Source organism: Thalassophryne amazonica, chromosome 4, assembly GCF_902500255.1.
Source record: "Thalassophryne amazonica chromosome 4, fThaAma1.1, whole genome shotgun sequence".
Lineage (NCBI taxonomy): Eukaryota > Metazoa > Chordata > Actinopteri > Batrachoidiformes > Batrachoididae > Thalassophryne > Thalassophryne amazonica.
In genome coordinates this window covers 66,489,167-66,505,838 of record NC_047106.1, presented here as the reverse complement: position 1 = coordinate 66,505,838, position 16,672 = coordinate 66,489,167, and the positions used below count along the sequence as shown (strand labels likewise).

Here is a 16,672-nt window from a genome sequence, read left to right as displayed (position 1 = left end):
ACACACACACACACACACACACACACACACACACACACACACACGCGATCGCAGAGAAAACTTCCACTTTAATGAGCCTGAAATATAACAAATAAATTACTAGTTAATTATCTTAATTCAATTTGCGTCCTTCCAACAATCAAACAGCAAATGTGGACACAATAAATGAATAAATAAAAAAAATCCTAATCCTCATGTGTGCATATCGACATGTTTTTGACTAAAGAAAGCCGTACATCAGGTTTTGCTGTTGTTTCCTCTAATCTGATGTTTAAAAATCGGCGAGGTGGAAAGACTCATTTAAAAGTCTATTTTTACAAGTTCGTGCAAGCCAGATAAACTGATATTTTAGAAACACGTTGGCAAAATACTGATCAGTGCACTGTGGCTGTGTAGGACAAATACATGCTGCGGTGATGGTTTGTTTAGTGAAAAATGAAGTGAATTATTAATTCAGTTCCCCCTTCATTTTCTTAACATCTTATAATTATCCAATTAAAACCCGACATTATTATTATTATTATTATTATTATTATTATTATTATTATGAATAATAATATAATTTGTTTTCATTTTTAAAAAGTAAGAACATCATTTATAGTAATAACCATTCCCTGATGCTTTCAACACGCCTTTTCGAAATGTAATTAAAAGCATGACTCCGGGGTTTTTGCCTTTGAGAGAAACTCAGTTTTACCACAAAATCTACATAATGTAAACAACTGCAAGAGTTTTGTGTATTATGAAGCAAACTTAAATTTGGACTAAACGCAATAAATAAATTGCTTGAAACGGCATACGAGCAAATGGTGCAAATTAATTTTTGTAACATATGATTTATAGATTACAGATTATTATTATTATTTAAATGTATTAAGAGTTTTGGAGCCAAATCAATCTGTTTGACGTGGGAAGGACAAAAAAGACGTTGCAAGGAAGGCGTTGAGAGAGAGAGAGAGAAGAGAGCGAGCGAGAGAGAGAGAGAGAGAGAGAGAGAGAGAGAGAGAGAGAGAGAGAGAGAGAGAGAGAGAGAGAGAGCAGTAAAGATGCGTTCACGTTTGGTTTATATAGCAGTGGTGTGAGCGCAGATCCTTCAATTCATCGGCACTGTGGCACAGCACCTCCTCTTCTCACTCAAACAATGCATGATTTCAACAAGTGACGTCCAGTCGGCTCCCTCGTCGTCAAGTCCGAACCGGCATCAGAATCGGGTAGACGCCCGGAGACACCAAAAGCGCTGCGCAGAGAAGAGCGCGCACGGCGCACATCACCGAGACACCATGCACTGCCAAGCCGAGCTGAGGCTCTCCTCCCCCGGACAGCTGAAAGCTGCCAGGCGGCGCTACAAGACTTTCATGATCGACGAGATCCTCTCCAAGGAGACGTGTGATTACTTTGAGAAACTTTCTCTGTACTCCGTGTGTCCGTCACTCATCGTGCGCCCCAAGCCTCTGCATTCGTGCTCGGGTAAGAAATCTCAGAAATGGTCTCAACAATAAACCAAGCAATAATAATAATAATAATAATAATAATAATAAAGTAAGGGAGGTGGAATCCCATTAGCGCGTGATTTATGAGCGCACGGGACCATGGCTTTTACGCACGGAAATGTCAACTTTGCGCATGAAACCAGTTTCATTTTTCAAACTTTTGCATTTTAAATGGGCAAAAGCTGATAAAAATGCAATGACACTCACGTTTAAAAAAAAAGTTATTTATGATTTAAAAGTGAGTTTCACATGCTGTACATGTACACGATCCTGATTTATTTACAATCCCCGACATGTTTCTGATCATAACAGGCCAGATTGCAGATAATAATATGATGATTCATACCATTTTTGGCACTTGCATGATTTATTTTTACTGCAAAATGTATAAAAATAAAAGTGTTTTGTGTTGGATACAAGTACTTAACATTGTGATTATATGTTGTGATTATTTGTGATATTTGATGAAATATTAGATGGCTGATTTATTCTGCGTAAACGTTTAGTTTGTGTCACTGCTGCACATTTACAGGTGATATGTCTTAATTAAGAAATACATTTTAAAGCAAATACACACCAAAAAACAAAACAAAAGAAAAAACAACCCATATCAGTGTGGATCCACAGGTGTGCCAGCCTTGGGGCCAAAAAAGGATTCACTCTGATGCGTCTTGATGACTTAAACCTCAAAACATAAAAAACGTTGCATGTAAATTAAGTAGATTAGATTAAGCAGTAAGTAGTACTTTTTCTTCTGTGCTTTAAATATTGTAGTTGTTGCAGTGAAAATCAAATCAGCATTCAGTTTGTTTCTTCTTTAAAAATGTTTGTGATAAAAGTCAGCTTGTGTTATGCTTTGTGTTGTGAAAACAAGCCTATAATTATCAACTAATTCTTAATTATAATTCCACATAAACCCAGACAACTCTGAGGCTACTGCACACTCTAGTAACCATTAGGATAATTGCTCTAAAGTCTGAAATAATAACCGCTGCAATTTGATGATGACAGCGGAGGCTGGATATAAATAGAGCATGCGATTCTCTCATCCCTGTGATATGGATTGCAGTGTCCCAGAGGCCACTATGACTGGGCTTTGGCACCCCTCTGTTTGGATGGATAGAGTAACCGGGCCTGTAGTTCGGAACACTGTGCCCACCGTTTATTTGTAGCAGCGGGGGTGTGAGACACACTATATTCCCCGACATCAATGGCTTTTAGTGCTCGATATAGAAGCCGGCAGGCTTACAGGTCCTCCTGGACCAAAGTGAGGTGACTGACCCCTGTGTGATCCCTGAACGATGAAAGTTGACTTTTTCGGCCCTGCAAACGGAGAGTTGCTATGCCCTCCCGCTGCCAGCAAGGCCGCCAACAGACCGCGGTGGGCAGGTCTGTCGTGTTTGGATGACAAATTGCATATCCAGTTTGTCGCTGTCACTGATGTTTTATTGTGATTCATCCTTAGGTGTTGTTTTTTAATTGTGAGTCATGACCCGGTGCAGACCTGTGCTTTGTTGAGGCGCTCTGTGGCTGGCATAATGGCTGGTTACAATATTTCATTAAGAGTGCCGCCTCTCAGCAGGAGTCGGCACTGAGCTTTCATTGGGAAAAAGGTGAGAGAGATTAAGATCAACTGAGGTATAATCGAGCTTGACAGAATGATGAAAAAATGGATTGTGTACACCCAGAGCACCACTGGGTTTTGGTTTGGTGCTGGCTGAGGGTTTATAGAAGAAATCCAAGTGAGCAAAATGTTTTTCATTACACCTCAAACCCTAATCTGCTGCAGACAACAAAGCCTAATATTAAACATAAAGGTGGATTACACTCATGTCAGCATGTCGGCATGTACGCACATGAGCACCCCCCCCCCCCCCCCCACACACACACAGTAGTCTTGTCAAAGCTCAAGTTCAAGGAAAACATTGTCCCAAACACATTGTTTTGTCGAGATCGCAACAACCAAGATATCTAGATGGATCAAACTTAATGCGACAGTTACTTGATGAGATATGTAGAAGTGATTAGATTTTGGAAAGTTTGGTCAAAGGTCAAGGTCATGGAAAACATGGTCCAAAAAACACGTTTAAATTTTTTTTTTTTTTTGTATGTCTCAACAACCAATAAGCCAAGATAAAAATATGTCAACTTTAACTTTATTGCCTGATCAGACATGCCCAAGCTCCAGTCAGAACAACTGCATTGCTCTAATCAGAACAATAGGGGACATGTGCAATATGAGACTAAGATAATGTGGGACCAGTGCAATACGAGGCTTATGTCTGTTTGGGATGGTGCAACTTAGAAGTCTCTGAGTTCATAGAAGCGATCTGGACAGCGCTCAACATACATGTTTGTGATCTGGGCAGCTCTTAACACACATCATTTCCCCCCCAATCTCCTGACCCTCTTAATATTTACTGATGTGTGTGCGTGTGTGGGTGTGGATGTGTGTGCATGTGAGGGTGTGGATGTGTGTGCATGTGAGGGTGTGTGTAGGTAAGTTATGCGTGAGTGTGAGCATTGTTTTTGAGGATGCACAAGTAAATTTCGTGGTGCTGTTTTTCTGTGCAATGACAATAAAGGGGGGTCTGAAGATGGGTGATCTAAAACAGATAAAGATCAGCAAAATATTTGTGATTGATTTGTATGAATGACTTTATAATGAAGTCACACAAAAGTCATATTATGAAGTTATACATAGTCAAAACACCATAACAGACATATGTATATTTACTTATACATTTATATCATGGTCTAGAGAGTGCGTAGGATATGCATCAGCCCTCTGATGCCTTTCAGTGAGTGTGTGTGTGTGTGCAACTCCACTCCCTCTTTGGATGACTGTAATGCAGAAATACAATACATACTTTTCCCCAACATACCTGGGGAAAAGCTTCACATGGAAACAAGTAAAAAAATATATAGTTTGAAGAATTAGAACAATAGAACTGTGACCTGTTGGCCTGAAAGAAATAAAAGGGTTTTGCAGCCCAGCAAGAATCTGGAACACTATCAAGCTGCATGCATAACCAGGTAGCAAGATTCCACAGCCATAAAGAAGCCCCAGTACTACAGGCTGGTGCTGAGACCTAAGTGGATGCCCACTGGAACTCCTAGGCCACCCAGGCCAGCCTATAGGAGTACACAAAGGAGACTCTTCTATCATACTGCACCCAGATGCAGAAAGCAACCACAGACAGGGCTCGCATGGTGAGGTGTGCCTACCTACGCCCAAAGGCGGGGCCCAGTTCCACTCCTGAGGTGCAAGCACCTCATGAGCAGGGAACAGGAGATGCTGGCAGAAGAGCCACACCCACATCCTGCACCCTAAGGCTCATCTATGCTCAAGGTTAAATAAGGACACAGATGGAACCCGTTGTCCACACTTTGTACATTTGGGCACTGCAGATTTTTCTTAGCATCAGTGCCAATGTAAAGGATGTGTTGACGTATGTGGCAGCCACATTTACATAGTTTGAAGTGCACGGACAGATCCACACAAACTGTGTTCCACTGTTGCCTACGTGTGCCCTCGGGGGGTGGGTAAGGTTAGACATTACCCTTGTGAAGTGCCTTGGGGTGACTTACGTTGGGATTTGGCACTGTATAATTAAAGTGAATTGAATACATATGTAAGTGTTGCATAAATGAGCCTTAAGAAGGCTCACCATGACTGGAGTGAGTGCTGAGGCATTGACTAACCACCCAACATGGGCATCCATCTCTGTTAAAGAGTGAAAAGGTCATGTTTGACATTGAGTTGTCATCTCCTCACCATTTGTGCACAAACTCTGCAATCAAGATTTTCCTACCAAGGCAAAGAATGAGTAATAAAATCAGGGTGTGCTTCATTGATTAGAGTTGCCACAGGGAAGTGTGAGGATCAGGTTAAATATTTAGTTCATATTTTAGATATCACTGGGTTCTTCCATTGGCTTTTACGTGCACAAGAGGAAATATGATGCTCTTCATATTTTCTATCTTGAGAACTGAATCGCTTTAGTCTGTCATGTACTCAGAAGTGAAAATTACTACTTAAAGATATGATGAGTTGGGACAGATAAATACGTGACACGCTGTTGGTGTTCTCACCCCAGCAGGGTTTGATTTACACTGAAGGCTCTGCCAAGGAGGAAGAAAAACAGTCTAAGAGCAGCTCTCAGGTTGTCACTAGTTTATACCTGAAACATGGCAAAAGTTCACGCTCACTAGTCACAGCTTGATTATGAATTACTGTTTGTGGCATCCCATTAGGAAAAATGGTTAAGACCGGGAGGAGGTGGGTGTAGAAAGTAATGTATGCACCCTGAAAAATTATCTTCTAAATATTTTTCATGCAATAATTACAACAGCCCAAAGTGATAATGTGAAGTCAAATTTAGGGGAGGAAAGGTGTTTTATTTTAATCCCAATAACCTTTTGGGTTGTTGTGCAATCATAGTTAAATAGTTAAATCTGTGGCAAATTTCATGGAGATGCATCAAACAGGAGTGAAGTTGTCAATATCACGTGAAAAAGGTGACTATTTTGAAACCTAATAAATTTAAGGATTTTGATCAGATTGCGGTGAAAATTAAATATAAATTGATCAACGGGAAGATAAAATTGTGTGCCAAATTTCATGAAGATGCATTACAGAGGAGCAAAGATGCACACCATACACTTATATATCCTATCCTGGAAATTGTAATTATTTTGAAACCAAATAACTTTAAAGATTCTGGTTAGATTGTAATAAAAATTCAGTATGAACTGGCCAAAATCGCAATAAAATTGTGTCCCAAATTTTACAGAGATGCATCAAGCACTACCAATGTTGCACACCACACCCTTAAATAATATTTTATAGCAAAAATATTATTTTGCAACCTGATAACCTTAAGAATTCTGGTCAGATTGTAATGAAAATTAAATATATACTGACCAATAGGGAGGGAGAACCATGTGCCAAATTCTGTGGAGATCCATCAAACCCATTTAACCCTATTAAGTTTAATATAGATTCAGATTATGATGCCTGGTATGCCCTAGCCTTCAAGGAGGTGAAGCTCTCAAAATTGAAAGTAGATGTGAAAACAGGTGTGAAGTTGCACTCTGGAAATCAATGTCTCAGACACACATTTTTTTCTGTATTAGAAAATAGATGGATTGCTGGGATAGGCCCCAGCCCCCCCGTGAGCCATACCTGGAGTAAGAGGGTATAGAAACAGCCCAGTCTCACGGCAGTTCATGGTGGCATTATGAAAAGTACATTAATGTATGGGTTTGTGATGGGGACACGGCAAAAACGTGAGACTGGGCTGTATAGAAAATGGATGGATGGTGAAAATAGATGAAAACCCTTATGTCCACAGATTTCAAAAGTGTATTATACATTTCATTTGACAGTAACAATAGTAATCCATCATTAGGCCATACTGTTGGAATGTAAAAGAATGCTTAATATCTGTTGTTGATCTATTCTTAGCAGGCATGTCTTACCAGAAGCTCTTGTGGTTGGCTTCACATTCCAGTTGTGATTATCAAGAGTATCACTGTTTTTGCAGCTCTTCAAGCAGTTAATTTGTAGGCTATGGACAGGACACTGGCACTTGTCAGAGCTGAGCTCCGAGAGCTGGCTTTGCTGACATTTCCGTCTTTGCTGTCAGTGTTGAGAGACAACTTCAAATTCAGTGTTTCCAGAAATGTCCTGACTATTGTCACTGCAAACGCAGAAATTCTTGTCATAAAGGCTGACTTGTGTGACACTTAGGTCTATATACTTTATTTCCTGCACCTTTTTGCAATTTGCTTTCCTTTAACTCTGCCTTTACCTTGTGCATCCACACCTTCACCTCATCTCCTGTACCTCACTACTGCATTCTGTACAATGACAATAAAGGTATTCTATTAATTTTCAGTGTATGATGTAACTTGGTTGTTTAAATGACAAATTGAATACCGAAGTAATTGGAACAACTTAGAACAGCTTGTTATAATTAATGGATAAAGAAGATAAAATTAATTGGAACAAGTTTTTCCAGTTAATTGTACCCCCCCCCCCCCCCCCCCATTTAAACAACCAAGTTATGTGAGATTGGATGACATAACTACATTAAGTAAATATAGCAATTAATTGCAGAGTGTGTGGAAAATATTCAGCAAGAATTAAAGATATATCTAATTTGAGCTGATACTACAATATAGCAGAGCTGCAGTAAAGATATGAAGTAGAATTTAGACTAAACTGTAATACATGGCATTCACAATTTGGAAGATGAAAGTGATTTGTAGATATCTCCAGTTCCGCTCTCCATGCAAGTTAAAATTTAATTAGAGATGGTTTAATTTTTGATTCATCATAAATAGGATCTATGATGTGTCTATGTAATAACAGATAAAAGGTTTGCCATAAAGTGTGATGTATATAAAAGGAGGGTAGCTGCAGAATAAAACAGCTCTTCTTGTCTAGACTTGTCGTAAGAGCAGTACCCTCATGTTGGATTAGTGATGACCTCACCACCTTACAATGATGTCATGATGAGCCTACGGCAGTGTCTACTGTGTGTGTGTGTGTGTGTGTGTGTGTCTGTATGATGGTGTATATGTGCTTACATGCACACTTATTCCTAACAGTGAGAATCAATATTAAGAGTCTTTCTTTGGGTTTTACTGTGTCCTCTGTGTACTGACTGCACATAAAAAGGAACAAAATTAGAAATGTTCCAGAAACAGCAATAAAAATTCAAAGCGGGGGCTCTGTCTGCATGTGCACATAGGTGTGTGCATGTGTTTAGACTGGCGAGGAGATAAAGGCAGCCCAGACTCATGCTGTTTTTTTGTGATCCCATCACAAAAAGAGTCATATTTTCAACATTGTTTTTTTATTTACTATTTGTAATTCTACCTTTTCCCCTAACCCTAACCATGAGCCCCCCAGATGTCACCCCAAATTTCATGCTCCCGTCATAAAAATGCAGCACTTTTTGTGGTAGTATCACAAACCATAGATTAATTTACATTTTGCCATCACAAAATGGCGTGAGATTGGGTTGGATAAAGGAGGCCCTGAAGGGAGCACACATGCTCTATGGGTTGTCTGTTTTTTCTCCATTGCTGCCCATAATCTCCTTGTAAAGTATCTCCTTACAGCCCCCCTTCCACCCTCGTGTCCTCTTTGTGGCTCCTTATCGGCTCACTCTTGAGCCGATAAGGAGCCAGTTATGGGATTGTTTTTAAATTGGAAGCCATAAGGATTATTCTGGTTGAATTCATTTTTACTGTGCTTGTCCCGGCCACATCCTCTCACTGTCACAGCCTCCTCTTGCCTCAGCTCCACACAAGGGTTACCTTTTTTTAACTGATGCTGGCATCTTGCTGTCCATCCTGATCAGGTATGTGTCACAGCATACGGTGACATGTATATGAACAAGTGGGAGTGATCACAATAAAGTGGGACATATGGCACCAAACATTTTAAAAATTAACTAATGGATTTTTGATAACATTGTATGCAGTGGTGATCCATGAGTCTCTAATTACCGTGTTTTCTGGAGTATATATATTTTTTTCATTAACTAGTCTGGGATGTTCTGCAACTTTTCCATTCCCACTTATATATACAAAAAAAAAAAAAGAATCATTTGTTCCTAATAATAATAATAATAACACTAAACAAATAATTTGCACTAAATAAACTCCAAAAGTAAAGTTATTTTGAGTAGGGGTGGTGGCCAAGTGGTTAGTGTGCTTGGTTTCAGTGTGAAAAATTCCCAGTGTCACACACTGAACAGTCCCCCCTAAAAATCGGTCCCCCCGCCTTCACTGCACATGCGTCATTTCAGAGCATCAGTAGTGATTCACCGATTATCATCTTGTTTCTACTTAAACAGCCTTGTTTCTGCTTAAAACCGACTTTAGAATGATTTAAGAGGTTTTGCTTAGTCATCTGATGGTTAATTATCACATTATTCCCTTTGATCGCTTTGGGAGAAGAGAGTCAGACTCAGAGAGTCAGTCTCAGAGAGTCAGTCTCAGACATGCTTCTGCCGTGCTCTGATTGTTTTATGAAATAATGCTGAATTTATGTGGAAATAATGTTGTACAAAAGCTTTAGAGATCTGTCGCTGAGATAGATGATGACTGGAGTGCAGTTTTAAGCAGAAATGAGGCGATAATCGGTGAATCGCTGCTGGCGCTCAGAAATGATCCATGCACAGTGAAGGTGTGTGTGTGTGTGTGTGGGGGGGGGGGGGACTGTAGGGAGAACCGTTCAGTCTGCGAGACCGGTTCAAACCCTACCCCTGCCACATTTCTCCATGTAATGTGGAGTTGCGTCAGGAACGGCATCCAGTGTAAAACTTGGGCCAAATCAAAATGCAGATCTTCATTGGATCTGCTGTGTTGACCCTGAGTGGAAAAACAAGGGAGTAGCCAAAGGGTCTTACTAATAAAGTTATTTTGTGCAAAAATTAACAATTGCAATACACTGCACTCCCACTGGCATGGCAGTATAAAAATCTGGAAGTAGATTTTGTACAAACATAATTTAGAGAAAACAGAACATGTACTGTACTGATGTACAACCTGGATGTTGATGATGACTTCAGATGAAGTTATAATGTTTCACTCACTGACAAAAAACGCGTCCCTGAGATCTGTAATTTACGACGTTAATTGTGTTCGGTGGAATAGTTGTAAGGAGAACTGAATGAGTTGGCTGCTCTCCGGGCAGGTGGGCCTGGTCTTCAGTCAGACCCATCTAAGTGTAGCTTGCTTGCATCTTCTGGAGCAAATGTAAGTGGACACATCTAACCTGTTATACGTGGTAGATGATTAGGGCATGTTGTGACACATCCCTTTGCTCTCAAACATTTATGATCTACGCTATCTTGGTGATTTGATTTCAAATTGCAACCAAGCCAAAAACTAAACCTTGCACATCCCTTACCTAGTGTGCATTCATGTTCTTACGACAGCGCTGATGTCATCATGAATATAGATGAAACAACTGAAGTTATACCATTACACTATCAACTTTGTCAGACTTTGAAACACCTGGGATCGCAAGCTGATGAGTTTCGCTGTTTTGTTTTCACAGAGGTCAACAAAGTTGCTGATTGATACCATGCACACGCAGTGAACTATCCACTGCTACTTCCCTTCTAATGCCTGTTATAAACAATACAATAGAGTGGGGTGGAGGAGTAACATCTGGGTCCATGTTATTAACTGCACAAACCTCGCTTGCTGTACCATACAGTTACATAAGCATATGGATTTTCCCAGGAGATTGGACCTGTATCGTTTTTCAGAACACAGGTACAGCCATGGGGTGGAATCTGACAATGTACCGCTAGATGTCATTGAAAATTCCATTGTGCTGCTTTTCATAAATTTAACATCATTTGCATCAGTAAAACAAAAATCCATAATCAGGTAGACGGGCGCCAATGCAAAGCCAAAGTTGTCCCAGAATTCCTGTACATGGGCTGGTCAACCTCTTGCTGTGTGACCAATGTTTCTGTCTACCCTAGAAAGTTGATGTCAGCTGATTGGTTTTGGGACACCAGAAATGTAAACTACAAAATGCACTTCGTGATATTTAGATTCTTGTTCTTTTGCATGGCCAGTGCTTTGCTACTTTGATTTTGAAGTGATGGAAGTATTGTCATCAAGTGGCAGTGAATTTTCATTGGATGTCTCCAGGTGTTTTAGATGTTTATTATTTCTATGTGACATCCAATTGATGTGTGGCACCCTACAAAGGACTGAAAGGTGCTCACTTTGTTTCTAGGTATATTAAGTATGCCATGATTTAATTCTGAGACAATGGGGAAAAATTTGCACTGGACAAAATCAGTGGTACCAACACTGTAAACCCGAAGAAGTTAGCATAACTCAAAAATATTGAGGAAATTAATTGCCATAAAATTTTTGAATTCATAAAGTTAAAAGTCAGTTGTTCCCAGAATGTAAAAGTCATGAGGTACAACTAGAATGTAATCAAAACATTCTAGTTGTACCTCATGATTACAATTAAATTAAAGTGTTAATTAAGTAAAAGTCAGTCCCTTCAGCTCCTGCATTGTTTTTCACTCAGGGTCACCACAGCGAAGCCAAGGTGGGCCTGCATGTTTATTTGGCACAGGTTTTATGCTGGATGCCCTTTGTGACACAACTCCACATTACATGGAGAAATGTGGCAGGGGTGGGGTTTGACCGGGAACCTTTTGCAGTGAAATTAAGCACGCTAACCACTTGGCCACCACCCCTGCTAAAGTGTCCATGAAGTCAAGTCAAATATTTTCATATTTACATAGACATGTTGTGTGCTTTCATATATCCCTCACCACACCCACCATATGTTGCTGACATCAGACACATTCAGTAATGCTGAAGCAATAGAAATGAGTGGAATTCAAATATATAATTACTTCATTCTTTTAAGCTGTGCTTCAATTATGCTTTGAAGTTTGGCTTACTTAATACACAATTTTTCAAGTTAATCAAAAATTCTGAGATTAATGTACTCAAAAAGCAAGACCATGTTACAGAAACTTGAAAAAATTAAGTAGAACACAGTAGTAGTACAACCCCAATTCCAATGAAGTTGGGATGTTGTGTAAAATGTAAATAAAAACAGAATACAATGATTTGCAAATCCTCTTCTACCTATATTCAATTGAATACACCACAAAGACAAGATATTTAATGTTCAAACTGATAAACGTTATTGTTTTTGTGCAAATATTTGCTCATTTTGAAATGGATGTCTGCAACATGTTTCAAAAAAGCCTGGACAGTGGTATGTTTACTACTGTGTTACATCACCTTTCCTTCTAACAACACTCAATAAGCATTTGGGAACTGAGCACAGTAACTGTTGAAGCTTTGTAGGTGTAATTCTTTCTCATTCTTGCTTGATGTATGACTTCAGTTGTTCAACAGTCTGGGGTCTCCGTTGTTGTATTTGGCACTTCATAATGCACCACACATTTTCAATGGGTGACAGGTCTGGACTGCAGGCAGGCCACTCTAGTACCCGCACTCTTTTACTATGAAGCCATGCTGTTGTAACATGTGCAGAATGTGGCTTGGCACTGTCTTGCTGAAATAAGCAGGGAAAAAGACGAAAAAGGCGTTGCTTGGACGACAGCATGTGTTGCTCCAAAACCTGGATGTACCTTTCAGCATTGATGGTGCCATCACCGATGTGTAAGTTGCCCATGCCATGGGCACTAACACACCCCCATACCATCACAGATCTTGGCTTTTGAACTTTGTGCTGGTAACAATCTGGATGGTCTTTTTCTTCTTTTGTCCGGAGTACACAATGTCCTTGATTTCTAAAAACAATTTGAAACATGGACTCATCAGACCACAGCACACTTTTCCACTTCGCGTCTGTCCTTTTCAAATGAGCTCGGGTCCAGAGAAGGCGGCAGCGTTTCTGGATGTCGTTGATGTATGGCAGAGTCTTAACTTGCACTTGTAGATGTAGCGATGAACTGTGTTAAATGGTTTTCTGAAGTGTTCCTGAGCCCACGCGGTAAGATCCTTTACACAATGATGTCAGTTTTTAATGCAGTACCGCCTGAGGGATCAAAGGTCATGGGCATTCAATGTTGGTTTTCGGCTTTGCCACTTACGTATAGAAAGTTCTCCAGATTCTCTGAATTTTCTGATTATATTATGGACTGTAGATGATGGAATCCCTAAATTCCTTGCAACTGAACCTTGAGAAACATTGTTCTTAATCATGCAGTTGTTCACAAAGTGGTGATCCTCACGCCATCTTTGCTTGTGAATGGCTGAGCCTTTTGGGGATGCTCCTTTTATACCCACACATGACACTCACCTGTTTCCAATTAATCTGTTCACCTGTGGAATGTTCCAAACAGGTATTCTTTGAGCATTCATCAACTTTCCCAGTCTTTTGTTGCCACAGGCATCCATTTCAAAATGAGAAAATATTTGCACAAAAACAATAAAGTTTATTAGTTTGAACATTAAATATCTTGTATTTCTGGTGTATTCAATTGAATATTGGTTGAAGAGGATTCACAAATTATTGTATTCTGTTTTTAATTTACATTTTACACAACGTCCCAACTTCATTGAAATGGGGTTGTAGAAACACTGAGTTTACAATAAATCTTTTTCATTAATTTGAACATTTGGTTTTACAGTGAATGAGAACATAAACAATGCAAGCATGACATTTGGTGGAAACACTAATCTCTAGCATTGCCTTGGTACTGGTTATGATTTGCATTTTGTAATTGTTTTATGCTTGCTAAATGAGTTAAAATTACAATACAACCAACTTATGGTCATGGGTAGACTGGAGGCTAAGAAATGTTTTGAGTGGTTAAAAGGCCAACACACAGATTTCACATGTACTCACACTTCCATTCATATTTCCCTCTAAGTGCTCGTAAAATTTGATCCCTCTTGGAATTGAATGCTTTTTGTTTTGTAACACTTAATTTGGGACTTTCCTGCTTTTCTATAGAGCTTCCAATCAGTGTTTTTGTTTACTTCAACATGGAACCGAAACAGTATGCAAAATAGGTTATTAAGAGATACAAAACATGTAATTTGGGATGGTTTTACTGGGAAACATTTATATTAAGCCAAAACAAACTGATAGCAGAAGATACTATACTGCATATAGTTTCAAGTGGATGAGTACCTTTAACATTATAAGATAGGCGTTTGTTAAGAAACAACTTTGTGATGTCACAAAGATCTATAGACATGCAAGCAATGCTGGACCTTGGCGGATTTATGTACTGGGAGTATAAATAATTTGTGTGTGTGTGTGTGCTATGGTGCTATTCACCATAAAAAATAACCATTCGTCTGAAGGGGGTCACAGGAACAGTGTAAAACAGAGCCTGCGTCATCAGGATTATGACCCACTACATGGATAAGGTCAAAAGCAAAACACTTTTCACACCAAACACAGAGCAATTAAAAATGAACCTGTCCAAGCAATTACCGCCGATCAATAACGGTACAGCCAAGGTGCTGTGAGAAACAAGAGCGATACTAACAACCTGCAATGATTCAAAAGAATATCTGCTCCACACAACATTTCTCTTCCACTTCTCTTTATTACCTTCTCCTTATTTCTGCCATGTGACGCGCCGTCTGCTCTCTCACAGGCTCCAGTTCACTACGTGCCTATCCTCTCCTGTCAGTGATCACGCAACAGTCACACCCCCACCTCCCCCAGCCTTCATCCCCTGGCGTGGTCCCATCGCGCCTGTCCTTGTTGTCGCCACAGCACCCGCGTGGCTCTGAGCCGTCCCCCAACCAGACGCCCCTCAGCATCAGCAGTGAGTCGGAAACAGAGCGAAGCACCCCCCGCCTGAAAAAACCACGACGCAGCCGTACCATCTTCACCGAACTGCAGCTGATGGGTTTGGAGAAGAAGTTCCAGAAGCAGAAGTACCTGTCCACACCTGATAGGTCAGTGTAGATGATTGGATAGATTTGTAAGTTCTCATGATGCAGTTTATCAGTTTAAACGGACTTTAAATCTTTTTGAAAATAGCTAAATATTTTGATGTGTTTTTTCCTACAATGATGTGTACACATTATTTTATCTTATTGTTAGCAGCAGCACTGGAGGGATACACTCTTTTTGTAACTAGGTAACATAAGAACAAGTAGGTAACGTAAGAACAAGTAATCCAATTCTGATCAAGTTTGGCAGGCAATTTGCCCCAAGGGGTGGGAAGAATGATTTGATTTTTGGTTAAAAATTAAGGACGATCAAGGCCATAGATATCCATATTTATGGCCCCATGTTAATATATGAGAAAATGGCTAATTTTATGGAAATGAGTTCAGATATTTTGTGATGCATGAACTTAAATGTGGGTGTTGCACTGCTGTGCTCTCTGAACACATTTGATCTTTATTTGTGGATTAGCCAACTCCTCCCATCATATAAAACCATGGCCATTTGTTTACTAATCTGGTTGTAGGAGCTTGTACAAGTATGTACTAGGTGTTTGCTTGGATATCACTGCTCATAATGATTATTTCTTTTTCCTGGATGGATGAGGTGTGTGGGTGGGGATAGTGGGTGGGGGGGGGGGGGGGGGCAGTTAATGCTACTTCATGATTCAAGACACTGTTGTATTCATCCTCAAATCTCCACATTCAAGTACCATTCACTTCTAAACTGTCCATTCAAGTTAGAGCCCACACACAATCACATGCAAAATCTTGTTTTACCTGTAAAAATCACAAAGTCAGACTTTTTGGTTCCATGTGTCACAGATCTTACACATTAATGTCACAGCCAATGACATTTTTCTGATTAAAGATTTAGTGGAGCAGTGATGTTCTGTGCACAAAATGAAGCAACACTCCCTTTGCGGTCTCAGCTTTTCTGTCCCTGTTTACATTTTCATTCTCACATTTAATACATGTGAGTATTGGCCTATGAAACTGTTGGCCTTCCCCATGTTTATAAAGACACAGAAGGACTCACTGCTCAAAACATAGCTGCTTAAGGTCCTGTCACACCTTGACGATTCAGTCAGCATGTGCCGACGTATGAAAAATGTGGAGAATACACTGGTGTGACAGGAGTGTTCATTTTTTTTTCTAAGATGGCCTACAGCAGTGATTTTCAAGAAAAAAAAATCACATAAAAAAAATCACATTTAGACACCAAAATGCATCTGACCAAGAACATGGTAGGGCTACAATCTACATACAGTTGGCTTTTCCTACATAAAGTGCTGTTAGACCTGCGAAAGGCTTCATCTGCCGTTCTTTTTGCAAAATATGAAAGATGTAGAGTTAGGGAGGAGTGGCCGAGGATGGAAGTTTTGTTTGCATTCTGAAGTGTGGCACTCGTGTGACATCTCTCTTCAGTTCATCACACCTTTATGGATTTTGTTGTTAAAATGTACCAGCAAGTATTCCAGTCTCAATCTGGCTGCACCAGCATGTGAACTGTATCAGAATTAAAGTTTTGCATTGCACATTAATGAAGTTTAATTTACACCCATCTGGTGGGTCACTTGAAAGAAGGAATTTGGAAAAAAAAAAAAAAACTACAAAAGCATGTGTATGTTCTCATTATTAAAAGACATGCAATATTCTGATACTTAAAACAACAAAACTAACCAATAAAAACAAAACAAACAGAAGCTATAGTCAATGCAGAGGTT

The 16,672-nt window shown here is 39.7% G+C and overlaps 1 protein-coding gene across 1 annotated transcript in view; it reads left to right on the top strand.

Moving 5' to 3' along the window:
* The first annotated feature begins 1,049 nt into the window (after positions 1 to 1,049).
* The window catches only part of barx2 (BARX homeobox 2), a 38,619-nt gene continuing 22,996 nt past the window's right edge, over positions 1,050 to 16,672 (top strand). Inside the window, exons 1-2 of the mRNA XM_034168024.1 lie at positions 1,050 to 1,467; positions 14,645 to 14,951. Coding sequence (XP_034023915.1) covers positions 1,146 to 1,467; positions 14,645 to 14,951 — 629 coding nt within the window. The 5' untranslated portion in view covers positions 1,050 to 1,145. The remainder of the gene's footprint in view (positions 1,468 to 14,644; positions 14,952 to 16,672) is intronic.